Below are 24,507 nucleotides of genomic sequence, written 5' to 3' on the forward strand. Positions count from 1 at the left end.
AGAGTATTTCTTGTCAATTTCTTTGAACTTGTCAACCAGTTTAAGTATTTCATCATTAGTTTGCTTTTTCAGTCCAGCAGAATATGAAATAATTTGTCCACGAATATACGCTTTAAAAGTGTACCATACTACCCCGCTGGAAATTCCCTCTGTAAAATTCATTGTGAAGAAAAAAATAATCTGTTCCTCAATAAAATTAACCATGTCCGAGTTCTGGAGCAGGGTGGTATTAAATCGCCATTGTCTAGTACTAGAAGATGTATCCATTGACTTAATAGATAGTTTCAATGGCGCATGATCGGAGACAACAATGGAGTCATATTTGCAGTCAGTAACAGGTGGAATTAATCGAGAGTCAATAAGAAAGTAATCAATTCTAGAATAACGATGATATACATGTGAAAAGAATGAAAACTCTTCATCATTGGGATGCAGAAATCTCCAAATTTCTGAAATTCTAGAGTCAACCATAAAAGAGTTAATAAGAGTAGCCATTTGTTCGGGAGTGCCTGATTAGACATAGATCTATCCATCAAAGGATTTAAACAACAGTTAAAATCTCCACCCGTAATCAGCATATAATCGTTTAAGTTAGGAAGGGACGTAAAGAGATGTTTAAAAAATTCAGGATAATCACCATTTGGAGCATAAACATTAACCATGGCAACTTTTCTGTTAAATAACAGACCAGTAATTAACAAAAATCTACCATCTGGATTTGAAATAGGCTCATAATGCACAAATGAAATTGAAGGATCTATGAAAATAGAAACACCTTTCACTTTGGCCTGTGAATTTGAATGGTACAGTTTTGCCTTCCAAAACCTAAAAAAAAGCAGATTATCCTCTTTCCGCACATGAGTTTCTTGTACGAAAGTAATATGAGCATTCATCCTATGGAATACTTTAAAAATCTTCTTCTGCTTAATCGGGTGGTTAAACCATTTGTATTCCAAGAAACCAAATTAGTAATCTTATCCATAGTACTGAAATTGAGCATAAGGTATGTAAAGGGTTAACCAGAATACAAATTCATGACCCCGGAGGAGGAAGAAAGGTTCAAAGAGGAACCGGAAGTCATGACATTTCAAACATCTTGGTAGTTTCAAGTCAGCCCGTTTAAAGAAAAAAATCTAAATTAAAAATAAGAACAAAAATACCACTCCCTCCCACAAAAACCCAGAAAAAGGCAAGAAAGTGGCCAATGCTAAATCTAAAGCTAAATCTACCCCTATCTCTCCAGAACGCAACCCAAAAGAAATATGTTTTTCTTAAAAAACACCACCCCTGGTCAAAAAGAAGTAAAAAAGCATTTACTATAAATGTAAAGAAAAGATTACAACAAATACAAACAGAAAATAGTTTCTTCTTACTCATATTTCAAAAAAAAAGAGCCCAAGCACCAATTCATATTATTAATTTTTCATATATAAATGATCGGAAATGACGCAAGAAAAAATAAATTCTGAGAAGGAAAGCAATCCGCCATCTAAAGATGTAATATTTCTCCAATTAAGTTTCAAAGAAAAGGAAAATCAAACACTGAATCTACTACTTAATTACTCTCAAAAGCAAAAAGATTAAAAGTGAAAAATACAAGATCACTAACGATAAAAGTGAAAGAAAATACTTTTATTCAAAAATACGAAAAATACCAACACTACAAAACCAAAGCAGGATCCCTCAAAATATAAAAATCTAAATCTGTAAGCTAGATAGTAGCGCTTTTTTAAAAAAAAGCCGAAAAGCAAGTTAGAAAAAAAGAAAAAAAAAAGAGAACAGTGTGTTAATTAGTCCTTAGCAGAGGAAGACAGGTTGTCGAGAAAGCTTTGAGCTTTATCCGGAGTTTTAAAGAAACAACGAGAGTTATCCGCCAGAACAATTCTCAGACACGCTGGGAACAGCAACGCTAACTTGAAGCCCTTATGATAGAGTTCTGACATCTGTGGTTTAAAAGCCTCATTACTTCCGGGCTGAAATCTTCAACGATGCGAAATCTGAAACTTTGAAATTCGATCATACTTTTCCGCTGAGCAGCTCATATTACTTGTTTCTTTATATGAACATAGTGAAACCAGACAATGATAGGTCTCGGTTTAAATTCTTTGGAAAGTTTGCGGTGTAATGTACAATGCGCACGATCTAGCAACGGAGGGGCATCCAAAACTTCTAGACCAAACACATCCTTTAACAATTTAGAAAAGTATTTAGTTATATCGCCCGTCTCAATATCTTCAGGAAGCCCGATTATTTGCAGACTCTGTCGCCGAGAATGATTTTCAAGATCGATAACCTTTGACTTATAACGTTCCAACTGCTGAGTTGTCGAAGCTAGATTTTTCTCGAGAGATTCAATTTTTCAGTCCCTCTTTCGACCAGCTTCATCTAGCTCTGAAATTCTAATGTCTTGTTGATAGACTTCGCATCTGAACGATTCAATGTCATCTTGAATCGTCTTCAAAACTTCTTCAAACACAGCAAATCTTTGGTTAAGTGTATCCTCTAGAAGTTTTGACATAGTCTGAAAAGTTAATGGAATTTGCTTAGATGCCTTGGGATCGCCATCTTTTTTCCCGTTCCCGCCGGAATCCTTCCTGTTTTTAACTTCTCGTCCTCTGGTCAGCATTTTCAGTAAGTTAAAATCGACGTTCAAAGTTATCTTTGTGGTATAAACCCTTTAGTGTAGGTATAGATAAAGTAAATAAGGGTGGTTACAGGTAAAAGAAGTAAAGGGAATGGAGCGAAGCCAAAGTGTACCTCATGCCATGAGCGCCTCCTGAAGAGTTGGTTCATTTCCAGCCATTGTCTGTAAGGAGTTTGTATATTCTCCCCGTGACCAAGTGGGTTTCCTCTGAGTGCTCCTGTTTCCTCCCACATTCCAAAGACGTACCAGTTGATAGGTTAATTGGTCATTGTAAGTTGTCCCATGATTAGGTTAGGGTTAAACTGGGGGGTTGCAGGACGGTGCAGCTCAAAGGGCCCAAAGGACCAGTTCCGTTAAGTATTGCAATAAATAAAATAAAACAAAGATGATCTATATAACCATAAATAGCCAGCCAAAAATTAATTGCATCCAAGGAACCAGTAATCTTAATAAAAATAACTCACTTTGAATTATGAGATTTAACTTTGATTAGCCAAAATAGAATTAAAATGGTGTCCAATTTGGCATGAAAATCTGGAGCTTACCATTCACAGAAAACATAGTACTTATTGTTTACATGGTCTTTTAAAAGGAATCTGAAAACATGTTGCCAAGGTCATTTGTCAATGAAAATAAGATCTGTAGTATTAAGTAATATGTGAACACAAGCTACACTTTCGCCATATGCACATAAAAACTGGACTAGAGAATAAGCAGCGTAATTGTTATTTGTTCCAAAGTTAATTTTTATGTGCATAAAGTGAAATTTCAATATCATAGACTGAAATTGGAATGCTCACTGCATTGAAGGAGGCCATTAGCAAGCTTTGTTGCAGCTCTCTAATCAATCCATGCCCTCATTCTTTCCTTTTAGGCCTGTATTTAAATTTCCTGTTGTACTTACAGTTTTCTTTGGAATCCGTTTCCACAATCCATTTGCTGGCATATTCCAGATTGTATGCTATCTTTATCAAAATGTTCACTCATGTAAAACCAGAGCAAAACAGTAGACATACTGATTTGATAAAATTAAATACTGCACTAAATGATAAAACAGCTGAAAGAATTGAGACATAGAAAGACAAGATACAGATTGGCATATCTTTATTGCTGCCTACACTTCAGATTTTTGCACCACAGGAAGTCCAGACTACAAATGAAACATACAACTACATCTATGGTAACAATCATAAAAGTTGCTGGTGAACGCAGCAGGCCAGGCAGCATCTCTAGGAAGAGGTACAGTCGACGTTTCAGGCCGAGACCCTTCATCAGGACTAACTGAAAGAAGAGCTAGTAAGAGATTTGAAAGTGGGAGGGGGAGGGGGAGGGGGGAGATCCAAAATGATAGGAGAAGACACTTCTATTTGTTTGTGTTTGCAAACAAATAGAAGTACTCAATAAGAACAACTGAGTTGGAAAGAGAGCATTGACTATGAATCTAAAAGTGAAACAGATTGCAAGAGGTCCTACTGTATGCAAGCACAGACAGCTTCAATTTCTGAGGAGACACAAATGAAATTGAACATTGTGCATTCTTCAGTGAACATATTGTCTCCTGTCCTTTGGATGAAAGGAAACCACAAAGAATTCTGACAAACATCCAAGCGCAACCCCACATTCTGGGTCCTTCACATTCTTAAGCATTCAAAAACTATTTAAAAAAAAACATTGAGGAATTAACATGATAAAAATTATTTAAATTATAAGTACATTTTTAAATACTTTTGGATTATTAAAACTAGTCAATTAAACTCAGTTCATAAAATATGTATTATTTAATGCCCATCTTTGTTCCTTGCAGTCATTTAACCATATAACCATATAACAATTACAGCACAGAAACAGGCCATCTCGGCCCTTCTAGTTCGTGCCGAATTCTTACTCTCACCTAGTCCCACCGACCTGCACTCAGCCCATAGCCCTCCATTCCTTTCTTGTCCATATAGCTATCCAGTTTAATTTTAAGTGACAACATCGAACCTTCCTCAACCACTTCTGCTGGAAGCTCGTTCCACACAGCTACCACTCTCTGAGTAAAGAAGTTCCCCCTCATGTTACCCCTAAACTTTTGCCCTTTAACTCTCAACTCACGTCCTCTTGTTTGAATCTCCCCCACTCTCAATGGAAAAAGCCTATCCACGTCAACTCTATCTATTCCCCTCATAATTTTAAATACCTCTGTCAAGTCCCCACCCCCAACCTTCTACACTCCAAAGAATAAAGACCTAACTTGTTCAAACTTTCTTTGTAACTTAGGAGATGAAACCCAGGCAACATTCTAGGTAAAACGATAACAGAATGCATAATAAAGTATAAAAGCTGCAGAGAAAGTGCAGTGCAGACAGACAATAAGCTGCAAGGTCATAATTAGGTACGAGGTCAACAGTTAACCTTACCTTACTCGGAAATAGTGTTTCCTGTATGGATAAAGTGCTTGATTATTCTTTACCGAGGAAGTGAGATTATTCCTTACTGAGGAAGTTCATAGTGGGCAGGCTGGTTTCCATGATATGTTCAGCTATGATCTCAAATGTCTGCAGTTTCTTCTGGTCTCAGCCACAGTAGTTACCATACCAAGCTGGAATGCTTCTATGGTGCATTGATAAAATTTCATAAGGGTTGATGGGGACATGACAAATTTCCTTAACCTCCTAAGATAAGATGTATTTTGGTGAGTTTTCTTGGTCTGGCATCTATGTGATTGGACCACAGCAGGTTGTTGGTGATGGTAACTCTTAGGAACCTGAAGCGCTCAACCCTCTCACCATAGTACCATTGAAGCAGACAGGAAAATGTGCACCATCCCTCTTCTTAAAGTCCATGACCAACTCTTTTGCTTTGCTGTCATTGAGGGAAAGACTATTATTATGAGATAATGTAGCTAAGCTCTCGATCTCCTTGTACTCTGACACATCATTACCCGCGGTTGTTTCATCTCCAAACTTATAGATGGAGTTTGAGCAAAATCTGAGCAGGAATTATGAATGCAGGTATTTCCTTTTTTGCCTCCCTCTCTCTCTTTTTAAACAGAGGTGTAAATCATAAATCGTGTCATTATAAATACAAGAATTTCAAAAAGTGCACATCTTAAAGACCCTACCGCAGAGTATCGCAGATATCTATAGAATCATAAAAAGGACCTTTTGTCCATTATGTCTATGCTGATCATTTCTATCAATCTATCTACAATAACCCCATTTATAAGTTCTTGATCCATAGCCTTCTCTGTTTTAGTGATTCCAATGCTTCTTAAAAGATTGTTGGAGCACCTTCTACCAGCTTCTTAGCAGCACATTCCAGCTCTCAACCACCTACTAAGTGGGGGGAAAATTTCCTCAGATTCCCTGTAAATATCATACTCCTTTATTTAAACTTACAAGTTCTGCCATGGGGAAAAGCTTCTAACTATATAATTTTTTTTTGTCTTTCATAGTTTTGTATTCCTCCATCGGGTCTATCCTCACTATCCTCTACTCCAATGTAAACAAACTATCCAATTTCTCATCTTAACTGAAACCACCCATCGCTAGAAACATCCTGATGAACTTACACCCATTCTAGTGCAATCATTCTGATCCTATAATACAGGACTGAAACACCATAATATTCCAACTTTGACAACACAAGAGATTCTTCAGATGCTGGAATTCCAAAGCAACAGACACAAAATGCTGGAGGCACTCAGCAGGTCAGTCTGCATCTATGAGAGGAATAAACAGTTAATGTTTCAGGCTGAGATCCTTCCTCAGCACTGGAAAGGGGAGGAAAAGGTCATTTCTGTTCATTCCACTCCAATACTTTATAAAGTTTTACCAAGATCCCTGTGCTCTTATATTCTACAGTGGAGCTAGAAAGTTTGTGAACCCTGTAGAATTTTCTCTATTTTTGTGTATACATGATCTAAAATGTGACCACATCTTCATACAAGTCTTAAAGCAAGATAAAGAGAACCGAATTAAATAAATGGCTCAGAAAACATTATATTTGTTCATTTATTTATTAAGAAAAATGATCTTATATTACATGTATTTGCTGAAAAAAGTATGTGAACCTTTGCTTTCAGTAACTGGCCATTCTCCTATGACCTCTCTCATTAACAAGGCATCTTTGCCCACAGGACTGCTGATCACTGTTTTCTTTTGTTTTTTTTTACACCATTCTCTGTGAACTCCAGAGCAGGGGTGCCCAACCTTTTTTATGCCATTGACCAATACCATTAAGCAAGGGATCCATGGACCCCAGGTTAGGAACCCTTGCTCTAGAGACTGTTCTGCATAAAAATCCTAGGAGATCAGCAGTTTCTGAGATATTCAGACCACCCGACCTGGCACTAACAATCATTCCATGGTCAAAATCACTCAGATCATATTGCTTCCACATTCTGATATTTGATATGAACAACAACTAAACTTCTTAACCACAAAATAATCTGCAGATGCTGGGGTCAAAGCAACACTCACAACACGCTGGAGGAACTCAGCAGGTCGGGCAGCATCTGTGGAAAAGATCAGTTGACATTTCGGGTCGGAACCCTTCGTCAGGACCTTCTTAACCATGTCTGCATGCTGTTATGCATTGAGTTGCTGCCCTATGGTTGGTTGATTAGATAGTTGTATTAAAAAGCAGGTGTACAGATGTGTCACCTAATAAAGTGGCAACTGGATGCAAGTTGTTAACCAAGGGACTGATCTCTGGGGTTTACTTATGGCCACAGGTTTCCGATCACAAAAGTAATTCTCCACTATTAATCTCTTACACCATGTGAACTTTGCATCGTTTGGGATCTTGTCAAAAGCCTTACTGAAGTCCATATAAACCACATCAACCATGCTGCCCTCATCATTTACATCTTTTAAAAAATTCACTTACATTTGTCAGACATCAAGTCATGCTGACTATCCTTGCTCAATCCCTCTTTTACCAAGTGTAGATTAAATGCATTATCACATCAAATGATGGAGTAGATTCAAAGGGACAGCAGATTCCTACTGCTCCCTTTTATAATGTACTACTTCCTCAGACTTTACATCAGATTTCAATGGAACTGTTCTCTCTGAAATTACTCAGGGCATGACCCTTGAACAATCATAAAAGATGCCAGAAACTGGAGCTCTTCTTTAGTGCAGAGATGTGGGGGGAGAACAAAAAAAATTGTGAAGCACTGAGGGATTCTGAATAGGCAAATATAGAAAATTCACCCCTGTCCTGGTTGTTAATACAGCATTTAGGAGGAGCTACACTGAGCTTTGGTTTTGACACAGCTACAGTTGTGATGCATGTAGATTAGCTTTGACAGGGACAACAGAGTGATGGGCTGCACATCAGTTTTAAAGCATCAAATGGATTAGATTCAATTTGAGTAAAGGGAAGGTGTCAGGAAGTTAAGATGCAACCATAATGTCAAGATCAATCAGAATGAAGGAAGGATAATCAGCAAATGTTGGTTATAATGACAACATGGAGAAATTTAGATGCATACTGATGAGAGAGAAAGACAACATGGTTGAGTTGGAAAATGTGAATTTTAAAACATTGAAGAGGAAAGGGATATAGGCGTAGGCTTAGAGAAAAAAAGTAGTTCAGGAAATATTAAATCTTAAGATGACCTACTGCACAATTTACATTATGTTCGGCAAGATCTCTGCTTAACATAACGTCGTGAAATAAGGTTTCAGGTGACAAAACTGATTTCTTTCTGTCAAAATCTTAACCAGAACCAAAATTTATAGCTTGAAGTTAACTTTTACATGAGTTTACTCTGGTTTCTGAAAGCTAACAATTCAATCAAGACATCCAATCTGCAAGAGAAAACATTAATGCTTAAAAATTATAATGAAAAATATACATTTCTCAGGAAGTTACTGACACCAAAAATAAAGACTTTGCATCTCTAAATTCAACCCAGTTTTCAGCAACGCAAACATGAGAATTTTATTTCCATTCACTCACAATAGATTTGTAATATTCCTTACCTTAATATTCACCTCTGCCCCATTACTGACCAACAGTTCTAAACATAATGCACCATGTGTTGAAGCAGCAGCAAAATGCAATGGGGTGAAGCCCTTCTCATTCACTTGGTTGACGTTTGCTCCACAGTCAATGAGCTCATTCACAACTACATCCTGACCATTATAACACGCCACATGAAGAGGGGTATTTCCATATGCATTTGGTTCATTAATCTGTTGAAGTATGTAACAGTAAATGGTCACAACACTTCACACAAAAAAACCTTGCATTGCTAATAAAACTAAAGAATTCCACAGTTCAAAACAAGGAACAAACCCAAGTTTTAAAAATGTCAACATTCTTTGTCATCAGCCAAAAGATGTTTAACAATGCACTGAGGAATGAAATGATTGCTTTTTAAATTTTGCTCATTTAATTGTTTTTGCATTAACATTGACTTCAACTATTTTGAACTAAATTATTCACTATAAATATGAAATTAATTGGATACAAGTTGGTGCAAATATAATCAATTAATAAGAGCAAAATACTAATGTGTCAGAAACTTCAATTTTCAGAGAAGTTAAACAGGTAAAATTATCCTCATGGTAAATAGAAGAAAAATCCAACAGAAGCCTCTGAAAAGCGGATGGTTCAAATGTGTTTTTATTGGCGATAAGACTAAGTGAGCAACTTTATCAACAAAGATAAAATATTACAATTACTTGGGTTTGGCAGCACCTCCCTAGAGAAGACTCAACAATACTAGTTTTATACATGCTTTATAAATTTGCTGAGTATTTCTACTAATTTCTACTTCTAAGATTACAAGATTATTTGCTGGCCCCGACTTGGAATCAATCAGCATTTCTCACGTGGGATAAGAGAATGCTGTGGAAATTTACATGCTTTTTACAAAAAAATAGATAATTAGAACTTCTATTTTACTCCAATTTATTTTGCTTGAAATGTTAAGGTGAAACTTTAATATAGGATATAATAAGATATAGGTGTCATCACATTATTGTAACTTTTATTTAAAACACCCAAAAAGAACAAACTAATGAAGTTAGCAAGTGATATTATGAGTTTTTTTAAAATTCGTGCCTCATGAGTAAGCAAGTTTAGATATTTGATTAAGATATGGTATAATTTGTCCATTATAATGAACTCTTACCTGTAACTAAGCTACAGAAAATGTAACTGTCATTGAATTATTCTCACATTTAACAAAATGTACAGGAACTCATTAACTTACATCAACTCCAAGGTCCAGCAGGTACTTGACTACACTCAGCATTCCACTGGAAGCTGCAGCATGAAGTGGAGTATACGCTTTTTTATCCTTGCATGCTACTTCAGCTCCATGTGCTACCAACAACTTAATCACTTCAATGTGACCTATAAAAAGAATGACATGCAGTCACTGACAATACAGAATATATCAAAAGAATGTATTCGGACATAACTATGCCATTGAAGCTTATAGAATGCATTCTAATAGCTATTTTACCATGGAATTTTGCTGGAACCATGTCAATAAGAAAACACATTTTGAAAAGGATTGTACTCAGCCTCAGTAACTATAATGTTTTCAAGTCATTTATCATAGACAAGAAATCACTCTAATTCCACATTTTGGCTTGGGTGAACATTCAAAAAGAAATAGGAAATGGTAGCAGCCAGTGGGGATACAAGTGTTGTGCTGAAACCCTGGATTACTGAACTGTCAGAATCCTCAAGAGGAGGGATTCCCTGCCTTTTTTATGCCATGGATCAAAGCTGACTATCCTGACGTCAAAACGGAACTAACTAAACTGAACTGACATATTAGGTTCACAGCTCAGTTAACTAACATGCGGTGGTAACAAACAATCTGCTGGAAAAACTCAGCGAGTTGAGCAGCAACTGTACCGGGAAGGAATTGTTGGTGTTTCAGGTTGAAACCCTGCATCAGTCCTGATTGCAATATTTTGGATATCTCTTTCAATTTCAGAAAAAGGAATACCAGCAATTTCAGGTAGGAAAATAGTACTGAATAAATGGTTACCAGTGGTCTGACAATTCTCTGAGTGGACTTCATCAATATATTAAAAGTGTTTAGTTTGATAAAGTGGATATATCGGTTTCAGTTCTCGAAAATTTCAAAGCTTTAGGGAAGGTTCTATTGTAACACCTTTGCCATCTACAAATCTAATAAGAGATTCTAGAAAAATCTCTTTACCCTGAAGTGTTTTATCATCTGGAACTCTCTACAATAGGAACTGTTAAGATAAACAACAGAGATGCCCTTTGGGAGAACCAAATACATCCATAATGGAGGAGAGAATGCTTTGAAAAAGCAAGATGAAACAGGATGGAACTGGAGGGTGGTTGAGAGTTCATGAGGAACATAAAATGCAGCATGGTCCATCTAGCAGAATTAGCTGCTTCCATACCTTTTATGTATTTAAATTTAAAGTCAAATAAAAGAACAACATAATTACACAAGAGCAACACACACAAAATGCTGGACGAACTCAGCAGGCCAGGCAGCATCTATGGAATGAATAAATAGCTGTAATTTCTGGCCAAGACACTTCATCAGGACTGGAAAAGAAGGGGGAAGATGCCAGAAAAAAAAAAGTTGGGGAAGGGGAAGGAGGATGAGGACAAGCTGGAAGGTGACAGGTGAAGTCAGGTGGGTGGGGGAGGGAGATGGGGGTGAGGTAGGAAGCTAAGAGGTAATAAATGGAAAAGGTAAAGGGCTGGAGAAGGAATCTGATAGGAGAGCAGACAAGGTAAGAGGCTAGAGTGAGAAAATGAAGAGGAGGGAAGGGGAGGGGAAAAATTACTGTAAGTTGGAGAAATCAATGTTCATGCCATCAGGCTAGAGGTTATCTAGACAGAATATGACGTGTTGCTCCTCCAATGGCTTTATCGTGGAAGAGAGGGAGGCCATAGACTGACAACTCAGAATGAGAATGGGATAGGAATTGAAATGGTTGGCCACAGGGAAATTCCACTTCTTGCGATTGGAGCTGAGGTCCTTAACAAAGTTGTTCCTCCAATCTACATCAGGTCTCACTAATGCAGTAGAGGAGGCCACATCAAAAGCACCAGATATAGTAGATGATCTCAAAAGATCCAGAGGAGAAGAGTCGCCTCACCTGGAAGGACTATTTGGGGATTTGAATGGAGGTGAGGGAGGAGATGAATGGGCAAGTGTAGATCTGCTGCCACTTGCAGGAATAAGAGCCTGATGGGCAATTAGCAGGGAGGAACAAATGGACAAGAAACAGAAGGAGTGATTTCTGTTGAGATAGGTAGGAGGTGGGATTAGTAAAGATGTGTTTAATGGTAGGGTCCTGTTGAAGACCGTGGATGTTGCAGAGGCTCATGGGGTGGTAGGAGAGGACAAGAGGAAATCTACCCTTTTATGGTGGTGGGAAGATGGGGTGAGTGCAGATGTGCGGAAAATGGAGGAGATGAGGATGAGGGCAGCATCAATGGTGGAGGAAGAGAAACCCCATTTGTTGAAGAAGGAGGTTATTGGTGATGTCCTGAAAAGGACATCCTCGTCCTGAGAATACATGTGGCTGATATGAAAGGACTGAGAAAAGGGAATAGCATTTTTACAGGAGACAGGCTAGGAAGAGGTATAGCCAAACTAGCTGTGGGAATCGGTGGGCTTATAAAAGACTTTGATAGACAATTTGTCTCCAGTGATGGAGACAGAGAGATTAAGAAAGGGAAGACAGACGTCAGAAATGGAGCAAGGAAATTTAAGGGTAGGGTAAAAGTTGCAAGAAAAGCTGATGAAATTGATGGAGCATGAAGCAGCAACAATGCAGTTAGCAATGAGGCAAAGAAAGACTTAGGGAGTATTACCAGGGAAGGCTTAGAACATGGCCTGTTCCACATAGCCAGCAAAAAAGCAGGTGTTGCTGGAGCTCATGGCGAGTTTGGAGAAAGTGGGACGAGCTGAAAGAGCAATTGTTGAGGGCGAAGACCAGTTCCACCAAACGGAGGATGATGGTGGAGAAGAACTGTTCAAGCCTTGTCAAGAAAGATGCAGAGAACTTTAAGGTATTCTTGATGTGGGATAGAAGTGTAAAGGGACTGGACATCAATAGTGAAAATGAGGTAATCAGGGCCCAATAATTTAAAGTTGTTGAGGAGATTGAGAGCATATGAAGTGTTGTAGATGCAGGTGGGAAGGGAGTGAACCAAAGGAGATGAAATGGAGTCAAGATATGCAGACACAATTTCAATGGTGCAGGAGCAGGCAGACACAATGGGTCTACCTGGACAGTCACGTTTGTGGATCTTGGGTAGGAGATAGAAACAAGTAGTGTGGGGTAAGGTAACTACAAGGTTGGTGACTGTGGATGGGAGATCTCCAAAGTTGATAAGACATTATAATCATAGATTTTTAATATAAAAAATAAAATAAAGTATTAAAAATAAAATGAAAGCTTTACATACAATTTGGACTCCACAAACTGCATTTCATACAGAATATATTCAGAAGTGCCAACTTTACTGCTAGCTTGTTTAAGCACACACTCTTAACAAAAGTGGGCCCTTTTAAACACCCTATTCCACTACATGTCTGGTTGCATATTTTTCAAACCCCTCCAAATTCCCATAAAATTAAATATTCATCTCTATTTTTTCCATAAGAAACAACCAACTTTAAAATTTCAAACAAAGAGTGGCCACTTGTGAAAACTTAACAGATTGAACATAAAGATCATTGTAACAACATACCCATGTACGCAGCCCAGTGAATAGCACGTCGGTCCTTCTTATCAAAGGCATTGATGTTGGCACCTCTCGACAGAAGCAAGCTAACCATCTAAGAAAAAATTGCTTTTGTTAAAATTCAGCTTCTGTTGACAATGTACAAATTTTTCAAGTTTAAATACGTCTTTTGCTAATAAGGATCCTGTTGATTCTTCCAAAATGTTTGTAGTTAGGAAAAACAATTGTGTTGGTGTACAAAGTAACCAAAATCACACTGAGCCTGAAATGCTTTATGCAACTTATTAATTAAAGAGTATTCTTCAATGATAAGGCATACTACTGGATTCATCTTGCTGATAATTTAGGTTTGAGAAGTTAGAGTTAAACATACAATGGCAGTACATTTTAGAATGTACAATCAGGCTCAAAGATCACAATATTGATATAGTGGTTGTAGATTCAAAATGTGCAAGCACAAAAATTGCAATCCGATAGTTTTAAAAGTATATATGAAACCTGCTGCTATGCTTGTAGAACCAGCACATAGAATTGCCATTTATCTTTATAAACATCTAGTTCTTCAGCTTCTCCCTCAGCCAGGCAGCTTGAAAATTTCATACTACTTTGTTATGGATTTTGTATGAACAAGATGATCCCAAAAATATACTTTACAAAGTCAAATGTAAACATACATCTGCATGCAAGTCATACATCAGTGTATAAAACTTTTAAAAAGTTGTTTCATAACTGTTCAGTCTGTAAACATACAAAGAAAGCACTTTTTAGAACTTCTGGAATTCAAATTATTCATGTTAGATAATTTTCATATAGTGTTAGTACAATACCTCCACATGTCCACTGAAGGCAGCATGATGTAAAGCAGTTCTCCCAGCTCGGTCGGAGACATTTACGTTACTTAAAAGAGGAACCAGAGCTTCTGCACACTTCACAGCTTTGTTTGCAGCAGCAATATGTAATGGAGTCTGCCAGTTTTTGTCACGAGCATTTACATCAGCAGAATGTTTCAAGAGCACCTGAACTGCATCCTACATTGAATTAAACGGTTAAAAAGATTATAATACAAATTAAATTAAATGAACCAATTTTACGAACTTATTTGAACATAATTGTTATTGCTCTCAGTACACAAAGTGTTACTGCCCCCAGTATGCAAACTTGCAACATAGACAAAGTGAAGGTGTATGGCATGCTCAACTTCATCAGATGAGCTATTGGACACAAGAGCTGGTAACATGTTACAACTCTATAGGACACTGATGAGACAACATCTAGAATACTGGGTACAGCTCAAATCACTATTCAATTGGATGGATGTGATTACCTGACAGAGGGCACAGAAAAGATCCAGCAGGATGGTGCTGGGATTGGAGGGTTTGAATTATAAGAAACTGGAGTTGCTGGACTATTTTCCCTGGTGCAAAGGAGACTGATCTCATAGGAAGTTTATAGAAATCACGAAGGGCATGGACAACGCATGCAATCCAGGATAGGGGAATCTAAGACTAAAGGACATAGGTTAACAGTGATGAAAGAGGTCTGAGAAGCAAGTATTTTATACATAGGAGGGTGGTGGGTGCACGGAAGAAGCTGCCAGAGAAAGTGGTGGAGGTGGGTATAATTATACCAGTTAAAAAATATTTGGACAGGTTCAGGGATTGGAAAGATTTGGAAGGGGTGCGGTCCAAATGGAAGCAAACGGGGATTAGCTCAGGAAGACTTCTTAGTACGAACGTACGAATTGGACCAAAGAATTTGTTTCCCTGTTGTACAACCCTCTGACTGCTGAACTTTAGTGTTTTGCCTAAACAGACATTGCAGCTGACTTAACCATCCAGGAATCAGTTTCAAAATTAATATTCCAACAAGATCAGATAACAATAATTCTAAGTATTTCTAAACCTGAAAAATACTCTATAAAATTAAAATGACTCAATAATAATTAAGAGGAAGGGAAAATCTCCTCACAAACAGTACCTAATGGGTTATTGGTTTAAATACACTCAGTGGCCATTTATTAGGTACATGAGTGGAACCCAATGTGGTTTTCTGCTGCGGTAGCCATCCCTTTCGAGGTTTGTATATTCAGAGATGGTCGTCTGCAAACTGGTGTTGTCATGTATGGTCATTTGTGTTACTGTCACATTCCCATCAGCATTAACTAGTCTGGCCAGTCTCCAATGACCTCTCTTATTAACAGTGTGCTTCTGTTCACACAACTGCCACTCACTCAATGTTTTTTTGTTTCTTGCACCATTCTCTGTAAGTGCTAGAGACTGCTATACATGAAAATCCTAGATCAGCAAATTCTGAAATATTCAAACCATTCCATCTGGCACCAAAAATCATTCCACAGTTAAAAGTTACTTAGCTCACAGGTGTATCTAATAAAATGGCCATTCAGTGTATATTTCATACCAAATAAAAGGAAGTATAGAATTTATTTTTCACATAAAATGTTGATAAATGCATTTCTGGATACTTCCATATAGACTAGCATAGATCCAGTTTAATCCATTTAGTCAGGAATACTAGTAATGGCTTCTTTAATACATCTATATTATTACCTCCTTTCACGTCACCTGTCAGTCATTCAACATTCAAATGCAGATGTGATTGCTATGTTTGCAGATGATATAAAATTTGGTGACAAACTCAATGTCTTAATTAATTCCAGGTAGAGTTTCAGACTCAAATCTATTTCCATGACATTTCCTGACTTTCCAGGAAATGCCTCATCTCATCTCCTCCTAAAATATTTATTCAAATTTTTATTACACAGACACAATTATTTATGTGAACAATGAACCCTTACTGATCTTTCTCAGTTCATATTCAATAAACTTTAGGTTGTCCAAACTCCTGCTACTATGACCCAAATATCAGTCCTGTACACCTATCATCTATGGTTGGAGAACCACAATAACAACTCAATTTTAACACTGTAATTATTCTAAAGTTATTCTTCAGTGTCTCGCACTCTTTGCTTTCATCAACTTCCTAAGCCTCATGACTCTCCAGGAAATGTGTTGTCCTGTTATACTGGATTCGTTCCTGAACTGATTCACTATGCCACTAGTAACCACTCTCTTGGAAACATAGAAAACCTACAGCACCAAACAGGCCCTTCGGCCCACAATGCTGTGCCAAACATGTACTTACTTTAGAAATTACCTAGTATTACCCATATCCCTCTATTTTTCTAAGCTCCATGTACCTATCCAGGAGTCTCTTAAAAGACCCTATCATATCCACCTCCACCACCTTCGCAGGCAGCCTATTCCACACACTCACCACTCTCTGCATAAAAAACTTACCCCTTAAAAAACTTACTCCTCTGTACCTACTTCCAAGCACCTTAAAATTGTGCCATTAGCCATGTCAACCCTGGGAAAAAGCCTCTGACTATCCACACAATCAATGCTTCTCATTATCTTATACGCCTCAATCAGGTCACCTCTCATCCCCCACTGCTCCAAGGAGAAAAGGCTGAGTTCACTCAACCTGTTCTCATAAGGCATGCTCCCCAATCCAGGCAACATCCTTGTAAAACTCCTCTGCACCCTTTCTATAGTTTCCACATCCTTCCTGTAGTGAGGTGACAAGAACTAAGCACAGTACTCCAAGTGGGGTTTGACCAGGGTCTTATATAGCTGTAACATTACCTCTCAGCTCTTATACTTAATCCCACAGTTGATGAAGGCCAATGCATTATATGCCTTCTTAACCACAGAGTCAACCTGCGCAGCAGCTTTGAGTGTCCTATGGACTCGGACCCCCAAGATCCCTCTGATCCTTCACACTGCCAAGAGTCTTACCATTAATACTATATTCTGCCATCCTATTTGACCTACCAAAATGAACCACCTCACACTTAGCTGGGTTGAACTCCATCTGTCACTTCTGAACCCAGACTCTCCTTTAGGAATTTAAAAAAAAATCTACTTGGAAGCAGTCTGAACTATTGATCATCTACCCTAATAAGCCCTTGTGTGTTAATTTTATTTATTTGACAGAGCTCCTATCAAGCAACAAAATACACTCAGTGACCACTTTGTTTGGCACCACCTTTTTCTAATAAAGTGGCCACTGAGACGATGTTCATGGTCTTCTGCTGCTGTAGCCCATCCACTTCAAGGTTCAACATGTTATGCTTTCACAGATGCTCTGTTGTTCAACATTATTGTAATGCATGCTTACTTGAGTTACTGTCACCTCCCTGTCATCAGCCAGTCTAGGCATTCTCCTCCAACCTCTCTCATAACAAGGCGTTTTTGCCCACAGAACTGCAGCTCTAGATATGTTCTTCTTTTCGCACCATTCTCTATAAATTCCAGATACTGGCGTGCATGAAAATCCCAAAAGATCAGCAGTTTCTGAGATACTGAAACCACCGTATTTGGTACTAACAATCATTCTACGGTCAAGATGACTAGATTACATTTCTTCCCCATTCTGATGTTTGGTCTAAACAATAACTGAATCTCTTGACCATGTCTGCATGTTTTTATGCATTGAGTTGCTGCCACATGATTAGCAAATGAGAAATTTTCATAAATGAGCAGATATACAGGTGTATCTAATAAAGTGGCCCAGTGAGTATATTTTTTGCTATGTTAAGGTGGCTGCCTGTAAACATTGTTGTTCCAGAATAACAATATAAATTTCCTATAATGTTTGTCAATTACAAAAGAGAAGCCTTGACCCATTAAATGAAATAAATCAACTCCTAATAATTTGGAAAGGAAGCATTATAGCATAATCAACTTTTTCATACAAGAAGAAAATTTGAAAGATAACAAAAAACACTTTCAATTCATGAAAAGATTTGCTTTTCCTTCAATTGAAAGGAATGCTCTGGGAAATGAGATTCTCCAACCACAGAATTGACAAAAGCCTCAATAATCTGAAAAGCCTCCTTTCCATGTTGAAACTTTTCATGAAAGGGGCTCAGATTTTTAAGCAGGATATATTTTGTTTTAAGCTCCTTTCTGTTAGTAAGTTGAGGCTAATGATAAATGTTGGATGTTTTTTGTTGGTTGATTTCAACCCACACAGAACTATGAAGCCGAAAATAAGAAATAACCTTACAGGATTGGAATAATCAGTTCAAGATGTCATGGCAAATCAAGATCAGGAAACAAAGATAGAAGTCATGAAACCAATATAGTTTAGATAAGTGAACCAAGAGATCATTGTATCCCTCCACACAGATTTTAGAAATATGTTTTGAGTATACAGGAAAAAGCAAAACATAAACTGAGAAACATATAGATAGGCAACACTACAATACTGAATCACAGTGCATTTAATTTGGCTTTTTTGACACTGATCAACAGAAAAAGACTTTCATGTTAAGTGAAATCAGATCCCTATGAAGTGATCTAAACTAATCACAAATATAAAACACAAAATAATCGAATGCATAAGTATTCACTCCCTTTAATATGACACACCGGATCATCACCATGCAGCCAATTGGTTTTAAAAGTCACATAATTAGTTAAATCGAGATCATCTGTGTGCTGTCAAGGTGTTTCAATTGATTGTAGTAAAAAATACACCTGTATTTGGAAGGTCCAACTACTGGTGAGTCAGTATCCTGGCAAAAACTATGCCACGAAGAAAAAAGAACACTCAAAGCAACTCCGTGAAAAGGTTATTGAAAAGCACAAGTCAGAAAATGGATACAGAAAATTTCCAAGTCACTGATCATCCCTTGGAGTACAGTTAAGTTAATCATCGAGAAATGGAAATATGGCACAGCTGTAAATCTGTCTAAGTAAGCCGTCCTCAAAAACTGAGTGACCGTGCAAGAAGGGAAATAGTAAGGGAGGCCGATGACAACTCTGGAGGAGTTCAATATTCAGTGGCTGAAATGGGAGAGACTGCACATGCAACAACTGTTGCCTGGGTGCTTCACGAGTTGCAGCTTTATGGGAGAGTGGCAAAGAGAAAACCACTATAGAGAAAAACGCACATGAAATCTTGTATAGAGTTTGCCAGAAGACATGTGGGAGACTCTGAAGTCAGCTGGAAGAAGGTTCTATGGTCTGATGAAACCAAAATTGAGCTTTTTGGCCAACAGACTAAACGCATGTTTGACATAAGCCAAACACTGCACATCACCAAAAACACACCATCCCCTACTGTGAAATATGGTGGTGGCTGCATCATGCTGTGGGGATGCTTCACTGCAGCAGGCCCTGGAAAGCTAGTGAAGGAAAAGGTTAAAATCAATGTAACAAAATACAGGGAACTCCTGGAGGAAAATCTGCAAGAGAACTGCAACTAGGGAAAGATTTGTTTTCCAGCAAGACAATGGCCACAAGCATAAAGCCAAAGCTACACAGGAGTGGCTTAAAAATTAAGTTAATGTCCTGGAGAGGCCAAGCCAGACTTCAATCCCACACAGACTTCGTTTTCTAACTTTTAAGTGGTTGGACTTGAAGAGGGCTGTTCACTAATGATCCCCATGTAATCTGACAGAACTTCAGCAATTTTGTAAAGAAGAATGGGGAAAAATTCCAGTATCCAGACATGCAAATCAGATAGAGAACTATCCATACAGGCTCAAGGCTGCAATTGCAGCCAAAGGTGCATCTACTAAATACCGACTTTAATAATTGTAATATATTTAGATTAATTTGTAGAAATTTATTTTCATGTTGACATGAAAGTGTCCTTTCTGTTGATCAGCGTCAAAAAATCTAATTAAATCCACTGTGATTCAATGTTGTAAAGCAAAAAAAAAAACATGAAAATGTTCCAAGGGCGGGGTGGTGAATAATTCTTATAGGCACTGTGTAAGAAGTACCTAATACACAATAAGAAAAGCCACTACTCAAAAGACGAAGTAAGAAATAAAAGTATGAATTCATATTCTTAAAAGTTAGAAAACGAAGTCTGTGTGGGAAATGGAGATCATGAACATTTCTTTTCCAACAGAAACTCACTTCAAATAAATTCCTATTTCAAAAGATCAAGGAAAAACTAAGCTAGCCACTTCCACTTACAGACCCCCGTCAGTTTGGATTGATAACACTTCCTCCATCTCCATCATCACAGGTGCACCACAAGGGTGTGTGCTTAGCCTCCTAAATTGGGAGACCATTTCATTAAGCACTTCTGCTACAAGCGGGACTTCCACATGGCCAAATATTTTTTTTATTCCTATTCCAACATGTTGATCCATGGCCTCCTCATGCCAAGATGAGGCCACCCTCAGGGTGGAGGAGTAACACCTTATATACCATCTGGGTACCATCCAACCTGTTGGTATCAATATCGATTTCTCCTACCAGTCAACCAAACTCTCCACCCCATCCCCACTTCTATTTCCCATTCTGACCTTTTACTACTTCTCACCTGCCTATCATTTCCCCCAGGGTCTCCTTCCCCTTTTTATTGTCCACCCCCCTCTCTTATCAGATTCCATCTTCTCTAGCCCTTGATCTTTCCCACCCACCTGGCTTCACCTATCACCTCCCAGCTAACCTCTTTCTTTCCTCCCCCTACCTTTTCATTCAGGCATCTCCCTCCCTTCCCCCTCTGTCCTGAAGAAGGGTCTCAGCCCGAAACATCTACAGTATACTCTATTCCATAGATACTGCCTGACCTGCTGAGTTCTTGCAGTATTTTGTGTGTGTTGTTTTGGATTTCCAGCATCTGAGATTTTCTCGTGTTTGCGCTCCGCCTGCTGCTGTATTCGCTTGACATTATGACTGTGTGAAGTACAGCTCAAATGCTATATCCAAGTTTGCTGATGACACCACTGTTATAGGCCGATTCAAAGGTGGTGACCAATTAGCATATAGGAGGGAGACTGAAAATCTGGCTGAGTGGTGCCACAACAACAACCTCTAACTCAATGTCAGCAAGACTAAGGAGCTAGTTATTGACTTCAGGTGGAGGAAACCAGAGGTCCATGAGCCAGTCCTTATCAGGGGACCAGAGGTGGAGAGAGCCTCCACCATTGCTATCATTTCAGAAGACCTGTACTGGGCTCAGCATGTTAAGTGCAACTTTGAAGAAAACACGGCAGTGCCTATACTTCCTTAGGAGTTTGTGCAGATTCGGCATGACATCTAAACCTTTGACAAACTTCGATTGATATATGGTGGGCAGTACATTGTCTGACTGCCTCCCAGTTTGAGATGGGAACACCAATGCCTTTGAATGGAAAATCCTACAAAAAGTAGTATATCCTGCTCTGTCCATCATGGGTAAAGCCCACCCCCCAACCATTGAGCACATCTACATGGAACGTCATCACAGGCAAGCAGCACTTATCATCAAGGACCCCCATCACCCAGGCCATACTCTCTTCTCGCTACTGCCATCATGAAGGTAGGGTACAGGAGCCTCAGGGAGAAAAAGCATTTCAAGATGTAAATTGTACACATTTCTCTGACATTAAATGTACCTTTAAAACCCTTTGAAGGATTATTACGCCTCAACCATCAGGCTCTTAAACCAAAGGGGATAATTTTACTTGGCCCATCACTGAAATGTTCCCACAACTAATGGATTTACTTTCAAGGACTCTTCATCTCATGTTCTCGATATTTATTGTTTATGTATTATTTTTATTTCTTTCATTTTGTATTTACAGTTTATTGCCTTTTGCACACTGGTTGAATGCCCAGGTGCAATCTTTCATTGATTCTATCATGGTTATTGGATTTATTGAGCATGCCCACAAGAAAATAAAACTTAGGGTTGTATATGGTGACAGATGGGTGTACTTTGATAATAAATTTACTTTGAATAGTGCAACCTAGGTACCACAGTTACTTCAACATTCAGTTTGAGAAAACCAACCTTGTCACTTAATGCAGAGAACTAAATTAATTCTGAAACAAAAATACAAATGACAGAAAATTGCTTTTGTATTTCTGCATTTTGGTCTACAAGATTTTGAATATACACTACAAAAATACACTTTTATCTTGTCAACCTCCTTGTGCGTACGGATTGGACAATGGCAATTTGCTTTCATTTTAAAGTACATTTTGTAATATCAACAGCTTCTACTTAATGGATTTACTACCAAAAGCATAACATTTAGACATTTTATATTTCAAATTACATAAAATCATCAACGAATTCTTGTCAAACAATAGTTAGTTATCTCAGACATTAGCAACCACAAACTGGGCTGTATAAATAATCAGCCTTAACCCATTTCGCAATGTCATCTGACCTTTAAGAGAGCTTGCCTATTGGCCAGCATTAATTAAGCAGTTCCAGGAAAGGTAACAAATGCATGTAACCATTCCAAATACATATTATTATATCTTCAATACTTTCAGTTGGGGAAATTAATTATTATTTAATTTAGACTGGAAGCAATTTGGGGCTACGAATTCAAAATAAATAAGTCTTAAGGATGCCTGATGTGAAAAATAGATCAGATGTTTAAATGAAAGCAAGAAGTAAAATCAAGACACAGCTACCATTCAGCTGCAATAACTCTTGATAGCTTCTCGTTAATAGTGCATTCATTGGTAGAAAACTTCTACCTAAATCAAGAGCTGGCCAGACTAGATAATAAACTCTGATTTGCATAACGCATAAAATTGTGCCCTATTAATGAGGGAGCAATCTTCTTCAAAAAATCTTTATGCTTACAACTCTGCAAAGCACAATTCAAAACCACTGAATTAACTTTCAATTAAATATTACTCAAAGTATAAAACAGCAAAAAAATACAATGAATGGACATGTAAAGTGGCAATGGCTGATGATAGGCCAGAGGACTGGGAGCGTTGTAGGATTGAGGAGAAAAATACTAAAAAAACTCGTAAGGAGAGAGAAAAAAATAATTTTGAGAGAAAGCTTGCATGTGATATCAAAACAAAGTCATGGTTTACTTTCTGCTGATGAATTATTAATGGGAAAAAAGATATGACAGACATGTTCGATCAATTGCTTGCATCATCTTCATCGTGGTGGAGACTGTAAATATCTCCAAGATAACAAGCAAGCTAATTTCAAATAGCAGATAGGAACTTGTAAAAATCACAATGAAAAGAGTTACTGGGCTAAATGCAGACAAATCATTAGGATTCACTGGCTTGCACCCAATGGTCTCAAAGGAAATGGCTGCAGAGACAGTGGACCCATTGACTGAAATTTTTTGTAACTTGCTAATTTCAAAGAGTGTACCAGAAAACTAGGAAAAAAATTCAACTCAATTCTTCAAAAAGGGAAAAAGACAGAAGGCAGGAAGCTATAGGCCAGCTAATTTACTTAATATGTATTGTTAGCAAGATATTAGAGTCAACAATCAAAGTGTAAATAATTAGTAGTTTAGGAAAGCTGAATATATCGTCTAGTCAACATGGTTTAATGAAAATAAATCATGCCTGACAAGTTCAGTTGACTTCTTTCAGGACATGAAGAGAGGGTTGATAGAGGGGAAACTTATGATACAGTATTGTTTAGATATCTGGATTTCCAAAAGGCATTTGACAGGAAGACATACAGAGGCTGCTGTATAAATTAAGAGTCTAAAATATTGGAGGAAGTGTGCTAAAATAGACTGAAAACTGGCTGCTGCATAGAAAATGAAGAACTGGAACAAATGTGTCCTTTTCAAATGTTTATTATTCACATCGATGACTTGGAAGAAGGAGTGAACGTTAAGGTTTCCAAGTTTGTTGGCAATACAAAAATAGGTGGAAGAGTATTCTATGATGAGGACACTGATTCTGCAACAGGACATAGGTAAATTGAGATATTGGGGGAAAACGCTGGCAAATGGATTTTAATGTACATTAAAAGGAATCAAAAGGCAGAGAGACAGCAAATGAATGAATTTTAAAGTGCTCTAAGAGTATGAATCAGAAGAGAATTTTAACAGACATGTCAAAGAAGTAGTTAAGGAAGTAAATAGCATGCTGGTGTTTATTATGAACACTTTAAGAATAAGAGGGTTTTATTACATTGTACAAGCATTGGTGAGGCCACAGCTGGAGTTGTGCATCAGGTTTTAGTCCCCTTATCTAACAAAGGATATAGTAGCATTGGTGACAATCCAAAGGAGGTTCACCAGCCTAATTCCCAGGAAAAGAGGACTGTCCTATCAAGAGAGGCAAGACAGTTTGGATTAGTACCTTATTCAAATATAAAGATCCTAAGGGAGCTTAACAGGGCAG

The 24,507-nt window shown here is 37.9% G+C and overlaps 1 protein-coding gene across 2 annotated transcripts in view; it reads right to left on the bottom strand.

Moving 5' to 3' along the window:
* ankrd28b (ankyrin repeat domain 28b) overlaps window positions 1-24,507 on the bottom strand; it is a 244,085-nt gene that overhangs the window by 105,532 nt on the left and 114,046 nt on the right. For both annotated transcript variants that reach the window (XM_072253640.1, XM_072253639.1), the window contains 4 exons: window positions 14,173-14,373; window positions 13,352-13,439; window positions 9,858-10,000; window positions 8,620-8,832 (listed from right to left, as the gene is read on the bottom strand). In XM_072253640.1, coding sequence (XP_072109741.1) covers window positions 8,620-8,832; window positions 9,858-10,000; window positions 13,352-13,439; window positions 14,173-14,373 — 645 coding nt within the window. The remainder of the gene's footprint in view (window positions 1-8,619; window positions 8,833-9,857; window positions 10,001-13,351; window positions 13,440-14,172; window positions 14,374-24,507) is intronic.

The sequence above is a fragment of the Mobula birostris genome, chromosome 3 (assembly GCF_030028105.1).
Source record: "Mobula birostris isolate sMobBir1 chromosome 3, sMobBir1.hap1, whole genome shotgun sequence".
Classification (NCBI taxonomy): domain Eukaryota; kingdom Metazoa; phylum Chordata; class Chondrichthyes; order Myliobatiformes; family Myliobatidae; genus Mobula; species Mobula birostris.